Source organism: Galleria mellonella, unplaced genomic scaffold (genome assembly GCF_026898425.1).
Source record: "Galleria mellonella isolate WM207_F2 unplaced genomic scaffold, CSIRO_AGI_GalMel_v1 utg1650, whole genome shotgun sequence".
Classification (NCBI taxonomy): domain Eukaryota; kingdom Metazoa; phylum Arthropoda; class Insecta; order Lepidoptera; family Pyralidae; genus Galleria; species Galleria mellonella.
Window position 1 is genome coordinate 161,126 of NW_026442010.1, and position 24,287 is coordinate 185,412.

Here is a 24,287-nt window from a genome sequence, read left to right on the forward strand (position 1 = left end):
GGTAACCGCTTACCATCGGGTGGGCCGTATGCTTGTTTGCCACCTCAGTGGTATAAAAAAAACCAACATCATCATCATCATCTTATTACCCTTGTCCCAATTATTATATGGGGTCGACGTAATATGGTTTTATCCATATTACAAAGAGATTTGTCTTATAGTTTTACAACCAGCCGCCTGCATGACGTCTGCGCCTGCCTCTTTGCTGGAGGGAAAGGGATTGTTAACAATAGAGTTTGATAGCTCCATTGCTTGCAATATGCCCTATTAGGTCGACCTCCACGTGGTTCCCCCTGGAAATCATCGAGAACAATTCTTGTTGAAATTGTCACGATGAGATAACTGTCCTGCTTCATCCTTACCTATCATATCATTCTTCACTGGTGCCCCGTCGGTGTTTACCAATAGCATGGATAGAATTACCATTCCATTATCACCTATTAAAAAAACACCCTCTTTGCTCCTCATCATCACCACACTGAATAGACAACAGGATTTTTGGGGGGAACCTGTGTCATTCGTACAGCTGTAGGTCACTCATTAAGCGAAGGAACCCTCCATAAATTGGTAGCATATATATTTTTTAAAACTTCACTGTCGGTGACAGAAAGAAAAAGTGTATAACCTCCACGCTGTCATTCCTATCACCCCTCTGATAACCCACCAGCATAAGTAGAGCTTCATTCCATTATAATTTATTAAAAATAAAATTTGATACCACGATAGATTAACTAGCAAGACGTAGAACACACATCTAAGTTTACAAATACAATTTTCTCAAACATGCTTGCATTGTTAAATGTGAGCATTATTTTGACAAACTTTTTAGAGATAAATTAATATTGCCGTACATATAGAGATAGATACATGCGGGCAGCGGCCGGCAAAAGTTGTATGAAAATCCATATCTGTCGTGTTTTGCGGCCAGATAAATTACTATGTAAACTCATATTTGTCCTGTAATTTAAAAATAGAATGACCTTTTACTTCGAAACATGGCTATATGACCAAGGAGGTAACTAATAAATGGTTTTATTAAAATTTCGAACTGGCTTGCAAATAGAAAGCTGTTTATTGAAAAAAAAAAACAAAGGAACATTATGGCGCCTGAAAAATTATTATTGTTCGTTATTCGTCATTGAACCTAAAAAGTAAAATTGTGTTTTTAATTTCCGCGCATTGTTTGAGAAAAGTACTATACAAGCCTTGGCCACAACTAGGCATTGATGGACTCACGTATGTGTGCCTCGGCTACGCCTCGGCCCACATTTGCACGTTCGTCCATCAATGCCTCAGTTGCTGGCCGCTGCAGTAATGTACTATTCCCTATATCCTCATAAACCATTGAATTGGTATTGATGACTTTTTGTATCAATTTAAATAAATTCTCTGATAATTTTAATTCACAATTCAATCTCATAGATAGCATTGCAATACTTTTTAAAATGTAAAACAATAAAACTGGATTCCTCCTCTCTTCTCACTACTTAAATTAAAAACTAAGCAGGACATCTGTTAGGTCCACTAATTTTGTAGTATTAAGTCCTAAGCTTCTTGTACTAGTCCAAAAGACATGATGTGGACGACAGAAGGTGTTATGTCGTGTGTGTACTGACCGTGCGTCTGCATAGCGTGCGGCGGCTTGAGCAGGTGCTGGTCCTTGACGCTGAAGTAGCGCGGCGGCTGGTGCTGCACGGCCGGCAGCTTGGCCGCCAGGTTCGTGTTCGGCAGCAGCGACACCTTCGCCGACGACTGCTGCTGCACACACACACACACACCACACGCTCACACACTGCTGCTGCTACCACTCATTTAAAAAGTGAGTCGAATTAAAAAAAAAAAAAAAACTAATAATATTTTTTTAAAATTTTTTTTTTGATAAATTAGTAAAGTAGTATTTGCAGTTGTAATTTTTTTCTATGGTTTATTGAAAATATGGGAGAATTTTCTGTCTATTTAATTCTGTCGTTAACAGTATAAAAAAAATAGTAATTAATGCTTTAATTATAATGCTTTTCGTCAGTTCCGATTTCGTCTCTGTTAGTCTAATTGTATTGAATGTGGGGTGGGGGGGGGGTGGGGGAGGGATTGTTAGCAATGAAGTTTGACAGCTCCATTGCTAGCAATATGCCTGGAAACCATCGTGAACAATTCTTGTTGAATTCGTCACGATGGGCTAACCGACCTGCTTCATTCTCACCTATCATCCTTCACTGGTGCCCCGCCGGTGTATACCGATAGCGCGGGCTACCATTCCATTATCACCCATTAAAAAAAAATGTATTGAACGTATGATTGTAACAGTATGCGTGCGCGTGCGTACGTACGTTGAAGTGCGCGGACACGTACAGCGGCGCCGCGCGCAGGTCGGCCGACGCCGCGCCCAGCTCGCCGCCCTGCACAAATCATGCAATGGCATTTCATTCATTATTCACACATGCAATTTATAGCGTGAATTAATGAAACACTGCTCCCTTCAAAGAACGACACGTGTACACAAACAAAAAATTTAATCACAAGTAGCAAGGTAAAGAGGTAACAATGGTCGATCTTTCTCGATTCGTTCTTGGTCGATTTGTTCCAAACAACCTTGGTTTTATGTAGTAAAAGATTTATTTAACGGTATTTTATATCATCAGATTTTTAATAGAAAATATATTATTTTTAAAACTTACACTCATTTTTAACAATTTTTTTTTATACAACTTAGAATGGCAAACAAGCTGACGGCCCACCTGATGGAAAGTGGTAACCGTCGCCTATAGACATGAGCAGTACCATGGACCTAACAGAGTATACCGTTTTATCCATGATACTTCCATACGTTGCTATTCCTGAGAACTTATGTGTTATTCCTCTGTACCCTGTAAATTCACGCCATATCCCACCCTTGAAACTGAAACACAGCCATGCAAACACAACTGCTTCACGGTTGAAACACAAATAGGACAGAGGTGCCTGAGCAGATGACTTTTGTACAAAGTCTCCCTCTGTCTCTCTCTATTTCGACGTCATCTGGAAGTCTTCTTCAGGGGGAAAATATAGCAAGTTCGTAGAATTTCCGTAGTGCATGTGTATAGACAATCGTTAAAAAATATATTCATATATTTAACTTAATCATTCTCTCATGTAATAACAGATTAAGATTAAAAAAAAATAAAGAATATAAAATATATAACAGATAAAAAATAAAAATAAGATTAAAAGAAAGAGCTGTTACACAGGATTACACTGGGTTTGTTGCACACGTCCGTGTAGCCTAACTTCAGGCTGCAGCTGAAAATCAGTGCTTTGCTTTTAAGCAAAACCATCACTGAACTGTGGCCTATTTGGGTCACTGCGACACACTTGGTGAAAACATACTACCATATTTCATCTTTTGTTTTATATTTAAAAGTGTAAATAATTTGATTGTATGGTCTCATTTATTAATTTACGTTTGTCATAAATGGCTCAAATAAAGTGTTTATTTATCTATCTATGTTAATTGAGTTCAGCAATTAATGTTTTTTTCTCAAACATGCTTGGAAATGTGAGCATTATTTTGACAATCTTCCTCGAGATAAATCAAAATTGCCGTACTGGCTAGATACATGCGGGCAGCGGCCGGTAAAAGTTGTAAGACAATCCATATCTGTCGTATTTCGCGGCCAGATAAATTACTATGTAAACTCATATTTGTCCTGTAATTTAAAAATGGAATGACCTTTTACTTCGAAACATGGCTACCAAGGAGGTGACTAATACAAGGTTTTATTTAAATTTCGAACTGGCTTGTAAAAAGTAAGCTGTTTATTGAAAAAAAAAAAAAAAACTAGGGAACATTATGGCGCGTGAAAAATTATTATTGTTCGTTATTCGTCATTGAACTTAAAAAGTAAAATTGTGTCTTTGATTTCCGCGCATTGTTTGAGAAAAGTACTATACAAGCCTTGGCCACAACTAGGCATTGATGGACTCACGTATGTGTACGTTCGTCCATCAATGGCTCAGTTGCTGGCCGCTGCAGTAATGTACTATTTATGTGGTACTGTAATGGTAAGCAAAGCTGTCGCAGCAGGTGTGCAGGTGTGCAGGCGTGCAGGCGAGGCGACGATGTCGTACCTGCGCGTGGCGGCAGTCGCCGGGCCCGACGGTGTGGCGGCGCGGCGCCGGCGCGGCGGGCTGCGGCGCCGCCGGCCGCCGCTCCTCCGCCGCCGCGCCGCCCTCGTCGAACTGCAACGCAGGCGGCGCTCGTTATTGTAACACGCAATGTCGGGGGGGGGGGGGGAGGGATTGTTAGCAATCACGCTTAGCAACCTCATTGCTACCAATACACCATATATTTGAGGGAGAAAAACGTAGGCTCTGAATACATTCATGTTTCACAGACTCCATCCATTTCTTGGGTCTCCCTCGATACTTACGACTAGCCACATTCATACTTAATACATACTCGTGGGGGGAAGGGATTGTTAGTAATGGGGAGGTTAGACCCCATTACTATCAATACACCCTATCAAGTCGACCACGTGATTCCCCCTGGAAACCATAATGGTTTAATTCTTGTTCAATTGGTCACTATGGGCCAACTGACCTGCCATCATCCTCATCTGTCACCCTTCACTGGTACCCCGCTAGCGTACATCGATAGCGCAGGCGAAGTTACCATACCATCTTCACCCATAAAAAAAAAAAGAAAATAAATACCGATGCCCTCGTTAAGAACGTTCATAACGAAGTGTGGCACCGTCGCAGTTAACTGTAAATTTTCAAAAACAACTGAAGAATTTTCAATATTTCTAGCTAATTATTTAAAACGTACTCTGCATACGAACTAAATGAAGTGCCGCAGGGATCATATCTTGGACCTCTTTACTTAATTTTCTCAACGACCTGTATATTTCTATATCTACTTATCAGATGTCAAATTTAAACTGTACAAAGAAGTATCAGATCAGAGTCAAAATAAAATAAAAACATTTAGTAACCTTTTCGAGGCTGTCGGCCGCGTCTGCGAGGTAGTCCGTGGCGCACGGGATGGAGACCAGGCACTCTTGGGAAGAAGCCTCCTCCGCGTCCATCTGCTCGTCCTCTGTGCTCTGATCAACAAATTAACAAATTGTTTTTATTCTAGACTTTATATCACATACGGCAGAGCTTTAGACTTTATTCCTTTATCCTTAGAGTTCCTTTTTTTATGCAATTTAGAATGGTAAACAAGCTGACACCCTAGACATGAGTAGACATGAGCAGTACCGTGGACATAACAGAGTATACTGTTTCGCCCATGATACCCCCCATGTGTTGCCACTCCTAAGGACTCAGGTGTTATTCCTCTGTACCCTGTAATTTCACTGCCATATCCCACCCTTCAAACCGAAACACAGCTATGCAAGCACAACTGCTTCACGGTTGAAACACGAATGTTCAAATTGAAAAACAAATGAAGAAATGAAACATTAATTTCATCTCTTTGAAAGTCAACATATTTTAAATTTGATTAATTTTGTTAACATTAAAAATTGTAATCTTTTATTAAACCCAAGTAAGCATGTTTTGGTTAGTCGATTAGAACTACTTTGTTTAATTCCGCTATCATTATAAATCAATAGTTCAATGAAGAAGCTATATTTTATTATTTACATATATTATTGTCAAGCAACGTATTCGCCATTACCTTACAACTAGTGAGATCTAACGGCTGGCCGGTGGTCGAGTCCAAGGAATCTGTAATAATCATTATAGACAGATGTAGACATATGAAACACTGGTCCAGTGCATGTTACGCATCCACGGTTCTGGTACGCAATACTTGTGTAGTGGGGGAGGGGAGGAGGTTTGTTAGTAATAGAGACTAAGGGTCCCATTGCTAGCAATATACAACCAGGTCGACTTTCCTGTGGTCTCTCTTGAAAACCATTGTGCTGGATTCCATGTGGATTCATCACAATGGGCTAGCTGGTCTGCCTTTTCATTCTATACCTCACACCACACCTTACCGCCAGCGTATACCTTTATCATCCAGTATATATGTATAACCTTTTTTCGTGCCATGCCCCACTTAAACATTTCTAAAATTTTTATGCTATCATGCATTGTAACGTCAAACGAAGTTATACCTAATCTACTCGTAGCATTGCATTTAAATATCCCGGAGCAAAAGGATTAAAATAGGTTTAAGTCCATTTTTTAATTGCCCCCTCCCCCCCCCCTAACTATCAAATTGCCCTCTGTGGGGCGTGGGCCTCACGTTGGGAAACACCGATCTAGATTATTAGCAGCACGTTCCGTTACCAATTTTAGTATATTATCTAAAAACACTTAAACAATATCGCAAATAACTACAAAATTTGACAAGAGAAAGCAACGCTACACAGCAACTCTTGACAAGGTCCTTAAGGACGTAGATAATGAGGTGTGTTGACATTGAAAAGTGAACCTTAGTGCAAAAGAGCTTAACATATCATCTTATCGCGCCATAATGCGGCGGTGGTATACCTCTGTGCTGCAGACTGTTCCTGGCGCTGGAGCGTTGCTGCAGCTTGTCCATCAGCAGGTGGTAGATGGCCGAGATGTGGTCGAAACGCTCCTCTTGCACGCTCTGCGCCCACATCACATTACACGAAATTAAATTATAATTAATTAAATGATTTTTAATTATTTTAACTAATTAAATATATTTTAATTAATTTTACCAATTAAATGATAATTAATTATTTTATTCACTGTCAACATTAAATATACCGTAAATTAGTCGTTAGTATTTTCAATTCACAATCCCATTTCATTAAGATTGATTTAAGAAGATCCACAATTTTTTTTTTTATACAACTTAGAATGGCAAACAAGCTGACAGCCCACCTGATGGAAAGTGGTAACCGTCGCCTATTGACATGAGCAGTACCATGGGAGATACTGTTTCGTCCATGATACCCCTCATGCGTTGCCATTCCTGAGGACTCAGGTGTTATTCCTCTGTACCCTGTAAATTCACGCCATATCCCACCCTTCAAACCGAAACACAGTCATGCAAACACAACTGCTTCACGGTTTCTGCGAAAATCACTGGAAGTGATTTTCGCTCGCAATAAACTTATGTCACAACTGCTACTATTTGCTATTGAAATTATAATTGTTATAAGAGCTCTGTATGGTACAGCTGGTCGCCTGCAGTGATTTCATTTCACTGTTAACTGAGCGCATCTTATAACACACCTCACGATTAAATCCGAACGCTAGTGACTGCTATTTCACTTTAGTAATTTATAGCAGTTCTATATGAAATGATGAAAGTGATGTGACATGTGATTTTACGTAACATATGATATTTCACGTTACACGTGAAATTTTTCGTACACATAGTCAGTGGCCGCTACTTTGTCTAGAGAGTGGTGTGGTGTGACCTGGTGTATGTGGTGGTCGGTGAGGCCGGGCAGCGTGAGCATATGCGCCAGCACGGTGTCGTGCTGGCTGCTGGCCGACTGCCTTCCGCCGCCCGCCGCCGCGCCCGCTTCCGCTTCCGCGCCCGCGCCCGTCTCGCTCCACGCGCCGTGGCACGCGCACTCCCCCTGCGCGATATCTGCGGCCAGTTGCCAACCACTTCAGTTATTGGTCTGTCACCACCGGACTATGGACCTAAAGCTAGTACACATTGAGTTTACATTTGCTAGTATTATTGACTGGGTCACGACTCCCAAAAATAAGCCTTCAAGATCATTGTAATCCATTGAACACGTCATTAATGCACCACCCTTCCTCGTCAGAGGAAGATATTGGCATTTACTAAAGCGTAAGTTCAACCTGCTCGAATGTAGCTTCTCTTTAATTGGCGTTTACTGCGCTTTCTCCACCTGGTCGTGCTTACCAACAACAGTGATAGTAAACTGTACTCTAGCTTGGAACTAATCGCCTGAAGTTTTATAACAGTGCGTATGGAGCTTCTAAATAAATTCCTCTGTTGCTGGAGGATGCCGAGGATGTGGTGGTGGTCGATAGGAGAGGGGTGTAGCGTACCGTAGTGCGGCGCGGGCTGCTTGGCGAGCCAGCGGTGGCGCGCCACGCCGCGCAGCGACAGCCGCTTCTCGGGCTCTACCACCAGCATGTGCCGGATCAGGTGCTCGCAGTCTGCAACACGGGAGGGAAAGGAATTGGTTAGTAATGCGGACTATCAGTCCCATTGCTAACAATATATCCGATCAAGTCGATCTCCACGTGATCCCCCTAGAAACCATCGTGCTGAATTCCAGGTGTATTCACCACTATGGGCTAACTGACCTGCCCTTTCATCTCACCTATCATCCCTCACTGGTGCCCCGCCAGCGTATACCGTTAGTGCAGGCGAGGTTATCATTCCATTATCATCCATTGAAAAAGTCTGCAACACGTGTGGTACGTCACACGCTACGTTCAAATGTGAAATATTGCTTCTAATCATAAAACCTACGGAACTACGAACCATATATACTTCAAACTTTATGTACAAAGCTTCCTACATATGCATGGCATACAATAAGGATTTTCTGAGAATTTCTTCGAGAACGGGTATAAAAAAGTTTCTGCGCATGAAATCAAGTTTCCTTCTTCCGTAGTTTCAAGGAGGCAGAATATTGAAACACCATTTTTAAGCCTGAAGCAATGAGCAAAATTTACATCTTTAAGAAGGAAAAGATAAAGCCACTAGGAAGACTGTGTATCATGTCATAGCTGAAACAAGACTATTTCTTATAGTTTGCGACATGAAATAGGGGATGAAGTATTTTCCGCTGTAGTAATTTGTCAAGTTAGTAGACCACTGTCAAACCAATATTTATTATGATACTTCTTATGCTTATAAATATAAACAACACCATGGATATGAAAGAGCATCTTATGCGTTGCCATTCTTGTGGACAAGGGCATTATGTCTCTGTATCCTGTAATTTTACTGCCATATGTCATCTTTCAAACCGAAACACTACAGCTGAGTCAAAGCAGAAATTAGGATGGGAGAAAGGTAACAATGAAGACGAGTTTAGTATAAAGTATTCCTTTGGTGTAAGGGCAGGTGCAGTTTCCGACCTGTCTACCTTGCAATAAGAGGTAGGCGATGCGGAACTTCCCATTGGCCACGAGCTAGTACTCTTCTTCTCAGCTCACCTTGGGACATGAAGTAGGGTATGCGAAATTTCCCGCTGAGCACGACCTGACGTAGCTCGTGCAGCGTGCCGCCGTCAAAGGGCAGCGCGCCGCATACCAGCACGTACAGCACCACGCCCAGCGACTGCCGCCAACACACACGCACACCGCCAACATAACAAATTATCTCATCTAAACACATGTCATCAACGGGCGTCAGCTCAGATCAGGACGCATAAACAGGTGGCAAACAATTTCAAAAAGTACATTTTCGCTACCTCACGTATAACACAGAAAAAATGCCTTTATCTTGGTGCATAAAATGGAAATCATTTTATTTCGCTAAGGCGTGAAAAAATATCCGTTTGCCACTTGTCTGTAGGTTTTATATGCCTTAGTTAGATCAAAGGACTAAAAAATAACGTTTAAGGTAAAATGTAATAGAAAGTGAAAAATCTATGATCCTATGATGGCGGATCTTATCATTTACTATTAAAAAATATATAAAGTTATTTATGGCTTACTTAAAATTAATTTTTGGAATACAACAACCCAAAGTCACGAGTTCAAGGGCTGATGAAACTCACCCAAATATCGGCTTTCGGTCCATCATACTGCCGCCCCTCGAAGAGTTCTGGCGCTGCATAAGGCGGACTGCCGCACCACGTCGCGAGCGGAGACCCCGATGTATATTCGTTACTGAACCCAAAATCTGCCAGCTGTTGGAGAACATCAAGCGATAACAACCGTCTGTGATCGAAAGGACGTCTTTTTACCGCCAAATATTTTGCTATATTATGTTGAAGATAAGCTAGCACACGGTCTTATTGGTTATAGATTACATTAGCCTATAAAATTGCTAATACTTTTTAATGAAAGTATTTTGTAAGCCCATAATCATGGATCATAGACATAAACGCTTGCACGATTATGCTTAATAAGTTGTTTATGTGCTTGTGTCAGAGATTGCACTGGCCACCATAACCTTAAGACGACCAAGGCCAAAGACGTATACATTCGTGACAGCCTCTCGGCAAAAAATAGATAACCCAATAGGAATCGAATCAAAATTCTATCATTTATGAAATAAAAATATCCAATAGAAATTAGTAAAATAAAAGACCAGGCGTTTCAAAGAAAACAGTAAGGTATTCTATTAAACAAAAATAGCTCCAGTAAACCAAACTCAGTGGTGGACTGCAAAATTGACCTACCTTTATATTCATATCCCTATCTAGTAGTAAGTTCTCGGCCTTTAGATCCCTGTGGACGACTCCATTTGCGTGGCAGTACCCGACAGCGGCCACCATTTGGGCGAAGGACCTCGCCGCTTCTGATTCTGGCATGCGGCCTCTGGAGACTAGATGGTCTGTGGATGGCACGATACCATTGATAGACGTATTAAAGCAAGGTAATTGAAGATTTTGGAGAAAGCCTCTACTTGGGGCCGATCTGAAAAACTAATTCACATGTCGTCCTCTAGTCTATCCGTGAGTATGTTTGCACCAATTAATCAATCCAGTCTTCAGGCTACTTTAATAACGTCATTTTTTTAAAACAAAACTTAGAGCTGAAATAATTTAGTATTGGTTTCATATTTAGGTAATTGCTTCACAAAGTAAAAAAAGGATCATTAATAAATTGGATTTGCTATTTTATGGTGCATTTTACTGTTCAATCATAAAATATTTGCTTTTTAATCATTGTAAATTCGTTCGTGTGTACACTGCGAAATACTAAATATGACCACTACGTATATGACAAATAGGTAATCTTCATTCTGGAAAATACCATAACCTAATTTATCAAGATATCTCCAGAACCACAGAGTATTATTAAACTTTAATAAATAAGGACTTTATATAATGTAAATATAGCCAGGATGCGTTTTTGGAAATTCCCATAAAAACGGAAAATAATGGAGTACTTCAAGTTTCCGCGTGTACTTCCTTCCAGTTAACATTTGTGGATATTTTAATATTTTCACTTCATACCAGGCTATATCGTTCGGGGTGCTTAGAATCAAATCGTCAATGTTCATATTTAGACATGCCTCTTTTGAATGTATATAAAGCAATTCATACATATGGTTGTTAAATCCACAATTATCGATAACATTGAAGGCATATAAGATAAGTGCATAATACTCGTAGTGAGTTTGCAGCAACAATAATGTCGTGACGGTGGCGTGTTATCAGGCCCCTACGACAATGTGTTAAGCGTTGACATCTAAATATTATATCTTTTCTTTATCCCAATATCAGAAATCGAAATCGCCTCATACTTCAACATTATAACAACTCATTAACATTCCACGATTGGGCATGGGTATATAAGGGAGAAAGAGATGATATTAGTCTTTTACCAAGCTGCTCAGGTGGCTAAATAAAGTTAATTTAGAATTTCTCTCTTCTAGCTCTAATATATTATGTATTGTTCTCTTTACATTCAAATAAATACACGTAATGTTCACAGAAATTTAAAAGAGTAACTGTTGAGTTTCTTGCGGGCTCTTCTCAAGAGATAACAACTTTTCGAACCTTGCGTTCATAAAAAAAATACGATTTAAAAGTGCTTGTAAACAAGTACATTTGAATAAAGATATACCATTGTACAACTCACCATCGACAGAGAGTTCACTTTTATATCCAAGAGCCTAGATGGTCGCGTACAACGCGGTTTCAGAGATGTTTTCTCTCACGAATACTCAGGTTTCTTTTAGTCAATGAGCTCTCTGTTGAGGCTTTACAGCAAGGGGTTCTTCAAAAGGGGGGTAAAGAGGTTTCTTCAGGGTCGGCAACGCGTGGGTAATACCCCTGGTACTGGAACGGCACGCGTTCATAGGCTACGATAACCGCTTACCATCAGGTGGACCGTATGCTTATTTGCCACCTCAGTGGTATAAAAAAAATTCTTACGATATCTTGGGGATGTAAAGGAGCAGTGATATATTGTACTTCTAATCCGTCACTTGATGTCAACTAACTCTACTAATGATACTCACCAAATATTTCACCATTTGGCGCGTATTCTGTCACTAAATATATTGTGTGGCTGCTTTCCATAACCTGAAAGTGTAAAAATCCACCAGAAATATTAATATCATGGAATACGACGTGAACTTCATACAGCGATATCATATAGACACAGGTAAATGCACTTTATAAACACATGTAGTGACTACATGGTCAAGTCTATGTGAATAGAAAAAATGTGGATAGAATCGATAGGATATAGGGTGGAACTTTTATAAATCGAGGGACGTAATCAGCACTCTGCATACATAATGATAAATAATCACCACAACCTATGAATGCCTGCATTACCATAGTCATCATTCGCATGTTTAATCCTTGTCATCCGAAGATTGAGGGATTACCCAAATACCAGAGGGAGACTTTGTACAGAAATCGTCTACCTGGGTACCTCTGTCCTATTCGTGTATCTGCCGTGAGGCAGTTGTATTTGCATGGTTGTGTTTCGATTTGAATGGTGGGATATGGCAATGAAATTACAGAGGCAACGCATGGGAAGTATCATGGGCGAAACAGTATACTCTATTATGTCCATGGTACTGCTCATGTCTATAGGCGACAGTTACTACTATCCATCAAGTGGGCTTTTAGCTTGTTTACCATTCTAAGTTGCATAAACAAAATTCCTTCTCATCCAAAGATTGAGAGATTACCCAAATAATTCGCTGCCATATTTTACCCCCTTTAAACCAGAATGCTGCATTTGGGTGAACTGTTTGATCTATGAGGACTTTGTTCAAAAGCGTTGAGTGCAGTTTAAAATTCAAATGCAATTAGTGCTACAAGTGACAGCTGGTGTGTAGATGGTGCTGACAAGGATACCGACGGAAGTCTTACCTGATATAACCTGACTATATGTGGATGCCTCAGTCTCTTCATAATGGCGATTTCTCTGAACGTTTTCTTTAAATTGTCTTCGTCTAACCTAGATTTGTCTATTATTTTTATTGCAACCTGAAACAAGTAATAACAATAGGTTTATAATTTATGTTACATCACTCGTGCGTTGCCTATTTTTATGATGTGAAGACCTTCAGTCGCCGTACCTACACGACAGCCACGACCCTATCTCACCCTTCGCTCAGTGTTTGAACATCGTTGCTGAGGCTTTTTTTTTAAAGAATGATAATGGAATGGTAACCTTGCCTGCGCTATCGGTATACACTGGCCGGGTACCAGTAAGGGACGATAGGTGAGGATGAAGTAGGTCAGTTAGCCCACCGTGACGAATCTAACAATGAATCAATCACAATGGTTTCCAGGGGGAACCACGAGTAGGTCGACATGACAGGGTATATTGCTAGCAATGGGGCTACAAATCCCCATTACTAACAATCCTTTCTCCCCCCTCGTTGCTGATGTAGCTGCCTTTTGATTATGTGTGTAACCAATCATCTGTACATTACAAATATCTAAGTATTGTTATTGGGGGGAGGGATTGTTAATAGCGGAGACTAAGGGCCCCATTGCTAGTAATATACCCAACCAGATCGACCTTCCCGTGGTCCCCCTTTGGAAACCATCACGCTGAATTCCAAGTGTATTCATCACGATGAGCTAACTGACCTGTCTTTTCACCCTCACCTGTCATCCCTCACTGGTGCCCCGCTAGCGTATACCGTTAGCGCAGGCAGGGTTACCATTCCATCATCATTAAAATTAAACAAGTATTGTTATTACGCAACAAACCATATTTGTTTAAAGACGTTATCTGGCTGCGTAGTAAATCTTATCTATTGAACATTTTGTTAGTAGCTGTAGTATCTATTCAATGTAATGTTTCAGCCAGCGTCCAGATAACGACCCGTCTGTTATGAGCCACGGCTTGGCCGATAAACGCTCAACTTCCTTAATTGCCTGATAATGCACTGTTTATCCTGGATGGAAAGTATGGATTCCATCCCTGAAATAGCGTTAGAGGCGACTAGGGGAATAGAGCGCAATACGATATCCGATGTTGACGACGACAGCGTAATAATAGAAGTTAACGAGAATTTGCTGAACCCAACAGTATAACCACAAAATAACGATTAAAGAGCTTAAAGACAAGTATATTTCAATAAAGATTTATATTTTGCTCTTACAAGATACATTTATGAGGAGATTATGTTAATATTGTTACATGACTACATGCTTACTCACTGTATTGGATCAGCTGGAAGAGATCTCTTTCAGAGATAGGTCCACCCTTGCTTACAATGTTTATAAATGTATTATCTATATAATTTACAAATGCAATAAGTAATCTATATGAAATAACACGACGAGATGGGTGGGTACCGCCAGACCAGAGTCCTCAGGAATGGCAACGCAGGGGGGGTATCATGAGCGAAACGGTGTGCTCTGTTATGTCCATGGTGCTGCTCATGTGTATAGGCGACGGTTACCACTTTCCGTCAGGTGGGCCGTCAGCTTGTTTGCCATTCTAAGTTGTATAAAAAAAAAAGGTAGGTCCACCCTTGCTTACAATGTTTATAAATGTATTATCTATATAATTTACAAATGCAATAAGTAATATATATGAAATAACACGACGAGATGAGTGGGTACCGCCAGACTACTACCGCTCAAATCCTCACTGTGTCCGCCGTAGTGCTGGGCTTATGGATGATGATAGATATGGTAACCCCACCTGTTCACGGGCGACGGTAGCCGCTTACCATCAGGTGAAGCGAATGTTCGTTTGCGTTCCAAACATTAAAAGAAAATCCAACGCTATCAGCATACGCTGCCGAGTATCCGTGAACAATTACAGGTGAAAATAAAGGCAGAGCAGTCGGCATCGTGGCTAATTTATTAGAAATTAACGACGATATTTCCAGGAGAACCGAGCGGCCGAAACCAACAGCGCGTTTTTTCTTCAATAGAAATAAATAAACAGAGAAAAAAAATTAAACAAAACAACACTGTTACGTTTGGGCATACTTTAGTAAACAACTTTTATACTAACTAGAGGGAGACTTTGGACAAAAGTCGATTGTTTGAGTACCTCTGTCCCATTCGTGTTTCAACCGTGTAGCAGTTGTGTTTGCATGGCTGTGTTTCGGTTTGAAGGGTGGGATATGGCGTGAATTTACTGAGTACGGAGGAAGAACACCTGAGTCCTCAGGAATTGCAACGCATGGGGGTATCATGGGCGAAACAGTATACTCTGTTATGTCCATGGTACTGCTCATGTCTATAGGTGACGGTTACCACTTTCCATCAGGTGGGCCGTTAGCTTGTTTGCCATTATAAAGTGTATAAAAAAAAACTAGTTTTATTTAATAATATAAATTCATTTGGTAGTAGAGATACAGGTAGGGAAAAGGAAAATCTTTTTGGTATATAAATTAGGTATTAACCATGATAAAGGGATTTTTTCCAACTGTAGCATATTAGGTATGTCGTATCTGATGATGGGGTCGGATGAAAAATAAAGAAATTAACTATCTATGCAATAGTTGGCTCAGATATAAGGGTCTTTGAATACTGCAATCATAATATCGTCATAGTCGTACAATACTGACGGATCTGACAAATATTACATATAAAGATTCGTCAGTATTCTACGACTGTGACGATATGTGTTGTAGCCCTTAAGATACAAAAATGTTTTTGCTTGATCTGTTTTAGTAAATCAAATGACACGTCTTCTTACTACATCGTTTTATTGCGAACTGAAGTAACAATCCCTTTTTACTAATACTTATATTATAAAACATTAAGTGACTGCGTGTAGTGTGTTTGTGTGCGTTAAGTATGGGTGTATGGTATATCCGAATGTATCGGTGTGTGGACTGTATGCTAAGATTACATAATTATATTCCTTTATTTATCTTTATGAACAATATACTATATAATATGTTTACTAAAGATATTTTATACTTTTCTAACATTTTATAACATTATTATCTTTTGTATGAAAACTAGGTTTCCAGATTATATCTTCACCCCTTGCGTTGTAAAAATAACATATTATTTACAAATAATTTGTCCATATATCAGTCTATCGATCAATGATAGAATTTAGTCATATAGCAATGTTTTTAGGTTCGTCTTATCTCAGTTTATTTTCCACAAACAGTTTTCCTGTATTGTTATATAGTACTGAGTACTCGGAGTGGTAAACAAGCTGACAACTGCTGATGGAATGTGCTAGTCGTTGTTTGGAGGGATATAAATCGTGCCCACTATGAAGTATTCCATGCCCACTGTCATTCTTAAGGGTTTCACCTGTTACATATAAGGGGAGCAGAGGTTTTCGTTTTTCAGGGACAAAGCACCTGGTATTCTTCAGAATTTGGATGAAACTTTTTCGAAAACTGCGAGACGATAATGCGAAAATGTAATACTCACAGCAGTATAACTCTTTTCTCTTTAATGAATAAATTGTGAGTGACATTTGGAATATTCGGTTACGGATTCTAAGAAAGAGATTTTATTCACATTGAAAATTATCCCATCTGTTACATATAGGTACAAAGGAGTTCTCCAGAAAAATGTTAAAAATACCTAATTAGATTTAGTCTATTTGACGATTTGTGAGCTACTTTCAAATGGAAGAGACTCCCAATTCATATTTGATCTTTGGTTACACAGTTTTTCTTTTAATGGGTGAAAATGAAATAGTGACCTTTTCGGCGCTATTGGTATACAGTGGCGGGACACCAGTGAGGAATGATAGGTGAGAATGAGAGCAGAGGGTCTACCATGAAATGTTTTTGCAATTTCGGGATCGAACGAAAAACAAATCGATGTTAAAATTACACAATGCAGTGTTTAAAAATATTAGAAATGTAAAATATTACTCCTTTGGAATTTTATGCCATCATTTATGACGAACAAAATGTTAAGCTCCTTTTATTGAGTCGATTTCGGTTTGAATGAAAACACGAAATTGAGATCGAAAATTCGGAATTTAATTTCATGACAGACCTACAGGCCAGTTGACTTATTGTGACGAATTGAACATTTATTAACCACGATGGTTTCCAGGGGGAACCGCGTGGAGGTCAACCTGATAGGGTATACCCGTGTTGCTAGTAATGGGGCAGTTACAGCTCACTACTAGCACTCCCTTTCCTTCCTGGTTACACGGTTACATCGTCATTTCTGAATCGCTTTATATAATTATTTTGGTAATCGATATAGTCCCGTGTTGGTTTCATATTCATTTTGTGAGGATTGATTGACGTAACGACAGGTATAGCTTCGCAAAACAATATGGCGGATATTGTTTTGCATCGTCTTAGTTCAGTTGCTACATCTTAATGATGAATGTCCTCATGCAAAGATTTTTTTGCGAAACATCAAAAATAAACTACAATATAGACAAAATTAGTATGGCACCATATTAACGTAGACTTTTGTTTAGAAAAAATAATAAAATAAATAAAATATAATTCTTTTTTTTCAGTAGTTTTTGCGTGAAAGAGCAACAAACATCTATTCATTACAAACATTCGTTTTAGCTTCTAATTACTACACCAGTCCAAACTAGGTTGAACAGTTATTCCTTTGTTCTTAATCTTTTTATCTCTTTGATCTAGTTGTAAAAATATGTCTCCCACCATTATCCTTCATGCAAAAAACATTACTACCACGATAATCTGCCAATTATAAAAAATCCAGGGCATTTTTCGCAAAAAGACAGCGACACTAGTTTGTAACTAAATTAATATGGGATTAGAGAACATGGAATTAAATCATTTATTACCTATCCTGATTAATCTACCTTCTTTTTTATACTGTAACACTAGAGGTGTCACGTGCGCGATGCTGACCCTGAAGAAACCTTAATATACCCTTTTTGAAGGACTGTAGTCCCATACTGTAGTCTCTAGGGACAACCTCCCCAGAATAGTTTTACCCTGTTTTACCCCAGGTTGGGACCCAGGTGCAGTAAGGTGCGCTAAGTATCAACTTATAATAGTGGGGAATCCTAAATACAAAACGATATTGAATGTATCAATGGGTGTGTCTGTTGGTAAGATAACGGTATCTTTACATTGTACAGTAACATTGTTTATTTGTGTGTTAACAGACCAGGACTTAGATAAATTTTATATTTAATGATACATACAAAAACTGACGCGACTAGGATTCCGTACTCGAAATAAAGTGTGATTAATTTTTGCAATTATAAAAAAAATCGTACTTATATATTAAAATTATAAGTGGACGATGTCTGTACATAGTAGATATATATAAAAAAAATTGATGTACTTAAAAAGTTTTAACAGTAGCAATAAAAACTAAAACAAACATTTTTTGAAATTTTATTTATCCGATTTTTAAATCGATCCTTGGTGATGCAAAACGGTGATCCTAACAAAATTAAATCAAATGAGAACAATATAACGAGCTCCGTAACTTATTGGTGAGCATATTGCTTTTCATAAATAGATTCCAGGTTCGATTCCCGGCCGGGCCAATGTAGGTTCGGATCTGGGTGTTCTGGGTGATGGCCCCAGATGTTAATTGTCTGGTTCCTCATAATACACATTGTATTATATTTAGTGGACCGGAAGGATGATATGTTTTAGATATCGAGAAATTATCATTAGAATACAATTCATATGGTTTCACTCGGCTACGGAACCTACGCGAGCTATCGGCCGCAGGATGACACGAGCTGACTGCTAGATATCTGCGAAGTGACGATTAAGTGGACAAGATTAGATTACACCAACGAGAATTTTATAATAAAATGTATCAGTTGCGACTACCTACACATATAGCGATATAATTTCCATAAAATTTGTCTACAATGTACCTTAAAGACTTGGCGTTTTTAAGATCATTTTCCATTAGGGTATTTAAGATCTTTTTCTACGGGCACGTAACCCTTCAAAACGGTGTTTTTTTTTAAAGATTTCCTCAAGTCCTTTGGTGGACATCAGACAATTCAGGGGTTGGCAGTGCGTATCCGGTCTCCCCTTCTAAATACGCCTAAGATGTTGACTATATTTGGTTTTATATTGGTCCCATCTCTATTTTTATTCAGATAGGTAATGGGCAACAGCGCCCCTCTTAAAACATCTCTAAAGCCTGACTGCGGTTGCCAATCCGCCTGCCAAAAGTGGCAACTACTGGCAAAACCTAAAGGCTGATATGATGATGAATGTATCTACCATTATTCGCAACGCCCAAACTGGGTTTATGTTACCTGTACGACATGTAATAAATAAATAATCTATTCTATTTTAAATATATACACAAAGACACGTGATAAACAACAACGTTTCGTAGACACGTTAGATCGAAAATGTTTGCATTTAGAACAGAGCCACGTCAACATGTTGATTTAGTTTTGCAATAAATAGGATTTCACGCAGCAAACAAAAATTATGACATCAATACATAGTCACAAAATTACCTACTGTAAGATCAACGTGCAAGTAAATACTATCGATGGAAAAAGACATACTAATCTTTCTCTCTCTCTCTGAAAATCTTTTCATTTTATTTCACCAGAGGGAGACTTTGTACAAAAGTCGATTGCTTGGGTACCTCTGCCCCATTCGTGTTTCAACCGTAAAGCAGTTGTGTTTGCATGGCTGTGTTTCGATTTGAAGGGTGGGGTATGGCGTGAATTTACTGGGTACGGAGGAATAACACCCGAGTCCTCAGGAATGGCAACGCATGGGGGGTATTATGGACGAAACAGTATACTCTGTTATGTCCATGGTACCGCTCATGTCTATAGGCGACGGTTACCACTGTCCATCAGGTGGTGATTTTAGCGGTCTGTCCACCTGTTTTGCGAATGGCGTCGTGAAGGAACATCATTACGATGGTATGATATAACAATACAACAATAAAGCTTTTTTCATGTATGACAAACAAAACTGGTCCGGTGTCGTGTCGCACGCCGCGTGCCGCGCGCCGCTCGTCACCTGAAGAAGAGCGCCACGAGCGAGGTCGCCCGCCGCGGGTCAAGGCCTCCGCTCCCGCCCGCGAGCTACGTGTGCACTTGGCATTATACAACTTTATATAAAAAAAAAACAACATAAACAAATATTGTTGGTACTGATTGTTAATATAGGACCGGCGTCCGATGAAGCGGTAGCTCGACTGGCGGTATGGCGTACAAGGTTCAAATCGCGATTCAATACCGATTCAAATGTTTTCCAAGATATTTTAATTATATATATATATATATATATATATATATATATATATATATATATATATATATATATATATATATATATATATATATATATATATATATATATATATATATATATATATATGTATGTATGTATTGATATACATGTAATAAAATTGTAACCAATAGTTGTCTGTACATGGAAGATATATTACATAAGAAAAACTATTAAGGGGGGGGGGGGGGGTTATAAACGCTATAGAACCCAAAACAATGATTTTTAGAATTTTTGTCTGTTTGTCTGTACGTTTGTACACGCTAATCTCAGAAATGGCTTAAGCGATTCGAACGCGGTTTTCACTAATGCGTTGCGGTTTACTTCACTTAACGTTTAATGTTTATTTAATTTAAATCGGTTTATAAATAAAAAAAGTTATATCGATCTAAATATTCAGTCCCCGTTCTTAATCATAGACCTCTCTTTCTGGTAGTGTATTGCAAGTACAAAAAGTAAAAAAATAATGAAATTTCGAAATTTCCATCGACTGCACTCTTCAAAGTACAGTGGAGACATCTACCCGATAATATTGTTCTGAGTCGCCATTTTTCGTATTCGAGTATTATGTTAAAAAAATAATCGAATCCTGACTCGAGTCTGAGGACCCATGCTAATGGTAGCGAAATTAAACAAAAAAATTTTAATCGACTAAACCGTACTCGAGTACTTGTACTGGTATTCGAGTACATTTTCTATTAATTTTTGATGTTCACTTTTATGAAGATAGTAAAATTTTATTGATTGTATGTTTTGATTATATAAACTTACGAAGTGAACTGAATATAAGAAAGAAAGAAAGAGAGAAAGAAAGAAAGAAAGAAAGAAAGAGAAAAAGAAAGAAAGAAAGAAAGAAAGAGAGAAAGAAAGAAACTTAATTCTACAGAAATATGTGACTACACCCACACAGGGGTTAAAAAAAATATTAAGAAATATTATTAGATATTTAGAAAAAAAAGAAAGAAAAAAAAATTAATTGTATTGACTGTACTCGTAAATGAACTGTAATTTTAATTTATAATTTTTTGTAATGTTATTATGCAGTATCTATCCTATACGATGTATTTTGTGCTTTGGATAAATAAATAGATAAAATTGTGTTACACAAAAAAAAAAACACTTTAAATACAATTCCTTAAAAACTAAACTATTGAACTGATTTCGATAAAAAAATGTATGGGACCCATCTGTAAGCATAATTATCTTTGCAAATAAAAAAAAATCCAAATCTGTTTACAGCTAATGAACTGAGAACCTTCTTCTTTTTAAAGTCGGTTGAAAACTTCAGTAATTTAATGTCTAACAAGCATTTAAGTAAATTCAAATCATCTTTATTCAAATACATTTTTCTACAAGCATTTTTAAATTGTTAATCTTTTTAATCTACCGCAGGGTTCGGAAGGTTGTTATCTCATTACGCGTCAGTACTCGAGTCAGCCTGACTCGGCACATCACTAGTACAGACAGGCTGCGTTTTGTTGACGTCACACGGTCGCAGTCGGGTAAAATATAATTTCTTTGACCCGGGCGGGCGCGCGTCGGCGGCGGTACAAGGCGAGGCCGTCCTACGCCGCGGGTCAAGGACTGCGTTCGATTCCTGATACATACTTTCCTTGTTACAAATTATCTACGTATTATAAAAACATATCTCTTGTATATTGGGTGGTCACGTTACGACAACATAAGGCTGTACCTTTGATTATATAGATACAGTGTCTGTATACAAATGTTTCGAGAAAAACAGGTCAATTTTTTCATACAATTTTATATGACAAATAATTATGAGTGATTCCTTTATAACTTTTTATAATAATTTATTTTGATTTATAATTTTTACATCCTTTTAGTGCGTAAACACTCATTTTATTTATTAAATAATTAAATATAGATACGTCAAGATACATTATGTGGGTAAGTATATAGAACACATAAAAAAACGAGTCGGCTAATTTGAAAATTAGTTGACAAAAAGTTGACCCGTTTTTGAGACTCGATGCTCTATCTATATCCAAGGGTTGTACATATACATACGTGAACGAGAGAGAGCGCCGTAAAGAGGGATTTAAAAAAATGTTTTCATACAAAATAATTTATTCACAAGTAGAAACATTTTTTAATCTTATTATAAACTAGCGACCCGCCCCGGCTTCACACGTCGTTGATATAATAGTCGCTGATAATCAGCCAAGCGAGCGCAGCCGTACCATCCTTTTCTCGATGCAAAGTATTTTATTAGTACAATACGTTGCCGTGTACAACTGTGCCGTTGACAATTTTCAAGTCATTGATTCAACAATTATTATAGAAATAAAGATATTTATTATTGATACAGTCATCCGTTGACACTAATTAAAATAATTAACTTAGTTTTACATGACATCTCACAACATTTTGTAGTGGAAGAAGTGCGTTTTTTTTTTAATGGGTGAAAATGGATTGGTAACCCCGCCCGCGCTATTGGTATACACCGACGAGGCACCAGTGGAAGATAATAGGTGAGAATGAATGCAGGTTAGTTGGCCCACCATGATGAAATCGACAAGAATTAAACATGATGGTTTCCAGGGGGAACCGCGTGGAGGTCAACCTGAGAGGGTATATTGCCAGTAATAGGGCTATTAGAGCTCATTACTAATAATCCCTTTCCCCCAGAAGAAGTGATTTTTTTACATATTATGTTTATGATAAGGTATAGTTTTCTATGAGCGCAAGCATTTTTAAAATCAGCTAAGTAAATATTTTTGAATTTTTTGTAATTTTTATTAGTTCAGATGTGAAAGTGAGTTTGTTTGTTTAGCGCCATCAGTAGGTGTAATCCGGCCATTCAATATTAGTAATAAATACTCATAAAATCGGTTTACAATTGGCGAGTCAAATCGAGATTTTTTCTGTTGCAGGTCTAGATCGACGCGGGCGCAGACGCGTAGTTTCCTTCTAATAATATAAGCGGTGAGTACGACAGTGGTACGTGCGAAGATTAATAGGTACCCGTCCAGACGAGCGGAGCCCCGTAAAATAAATATTTTGAGGCTATTTGTACGATTGGCAGATTCAGTCAAAATATTTTCTTATCGGAATCAATAATCTTTTGAAGTTTCGTCTCGGCTTCACTACAATATGAGCGGAGCCTAATGTCGAATGCGACGTGAACTTTGGGACACTACTTTATCAATGATTTACATTTGTTAATGACATCTACTAATTATCGTATTATTTACATATTCAAAACAAATAAAGTATTCTATTTTATACTATGGGAAATGAAATTATTTATTTGCAAGGCCACATGGTATATTTTTTTAATGGGTGACGATGAAATGATTGCCACGCCTGCGGTATCGATATACACTAGCGGGGCGTCAGTGACAGATGATAAGTGAGGACGAAAACATAGTTTATTGTGACGAATTCATCAAGATTTACCACGATTGTTCCTATGGGAACCACGGTGGACCTGTTAGGGTATATTACTAGTAACAGGGATACTAGTCCCCATTACTAACAACCCCTTTCTCCCGTGGGGTAGGTTCTTAGGAATATCAACCCATGAGGTGTACCATGCGCGTCACATTAATATTGTTCGCATGTTTTACCACTGAGGTGGCAAACAAGTATACGGCCCACCTGATGGTAAGTGGTTACCGTAGCCTATGAACGCCTGCAATACCAGAGGTATTACGCGCGCGTTGCCGACCCTGAAGAAACCTCTTTACCCCCCTTTCGAAGAACCATATGCTGTAGTCTCTTGGGAAAACCTCGGCAGGGAGCTCATTCCATAACCTGAGTGTTGGTGGGAGAAAACATCTCTGAAACCGCGTTGTACGCGATCATTTAGGCTGTATAAGCGACGAATACCATATACCATCAGTAGAACGTATACTTATTTGCAAATTGTATTAAAATATATATAACATACATTATTTACTAGCTGCGCCCCGCGACGTTGCTCATGTGAATTAGTATACGATGTATGCTATGTATTAAGTTAAAATATAACCTAACCATG

At 38.6% G+C, this 24,287-nt stretch overlaps 2 protein-coding genes across 8 annotated transcripts in view; one reads left to right on the plus strand and one right to left on the minus strand.

Moving 5' to 3' along the window:
• Positions 1-24,287, plus strand: part of LOC113514422 (glucose-6-phosphate exchanger SLC37A2) — a 221,768-nt gene that overhangs the window by 65,890 nt on the left and 131,591 nt on the right. The gene's annotated exons all lie outside the window — the stretch shown is intronic.
• The window catches only part of LOC113514438 (serine/threonine-protein kinase par-1), a 50,841-nt gene that overhangs the window by 12,027 nt on the left and 14,527 nt on the right, over positions 1-24,287 (minus strand). For 3 of the 4 annotated variants that reach the window (XM_052892782.1, XM_052892779.1, XM_052892781.1), the window contains exons 2-14: positions 12,969-13,085; positions 12,101-12,164; positions 10,311-10,465; positions 9,684-9,815; positions 9,118-9,241; positions 7,996-8,106; positions 7,386-7,561; positions 6,481-6,583; positions 5,660-5,709; positions 4,971-5,081; positions 4,105-4,215; positions 2,328-2,396; positions 1,617-1,758 (exon numbers count right to left, since the gene is read on the minus strand). In XM_052892782.1, the coding sequence (XP_052748742.1) occupies positions 1,617-1,758; positions 2,328-2,396; positions 4,105-4,215; positions 4,971-5,081; positions 5,660-5,709; positions 6,481-6,583; positions 7,386-7,561; positions 7,996-8,106; positions 9,118-9,241; positions 9,684-9,815; positions 10,311-10,465; positions 12,101-12,164; positions 12,969-13,085 (1,465 nt within the window). The remainder of the gene's footprint in view (positions 1-1,616; positions 1,759-2,327; positions 2,397-4,104; positions 4,216-4,970; positions 5,082-5,659; positions 5,710-6,480; positions 6,584-7,385; positions 7,562-7,995; positions 8,107-9,117; positions 9,242-9,683; positions 9,816-10,310; positions 10,466-12,100; positions 12,165-12,968; positions 13,086-24,287) is intronic. The other variant, XM_052892780.1, reaches the window with a different exon arrangement.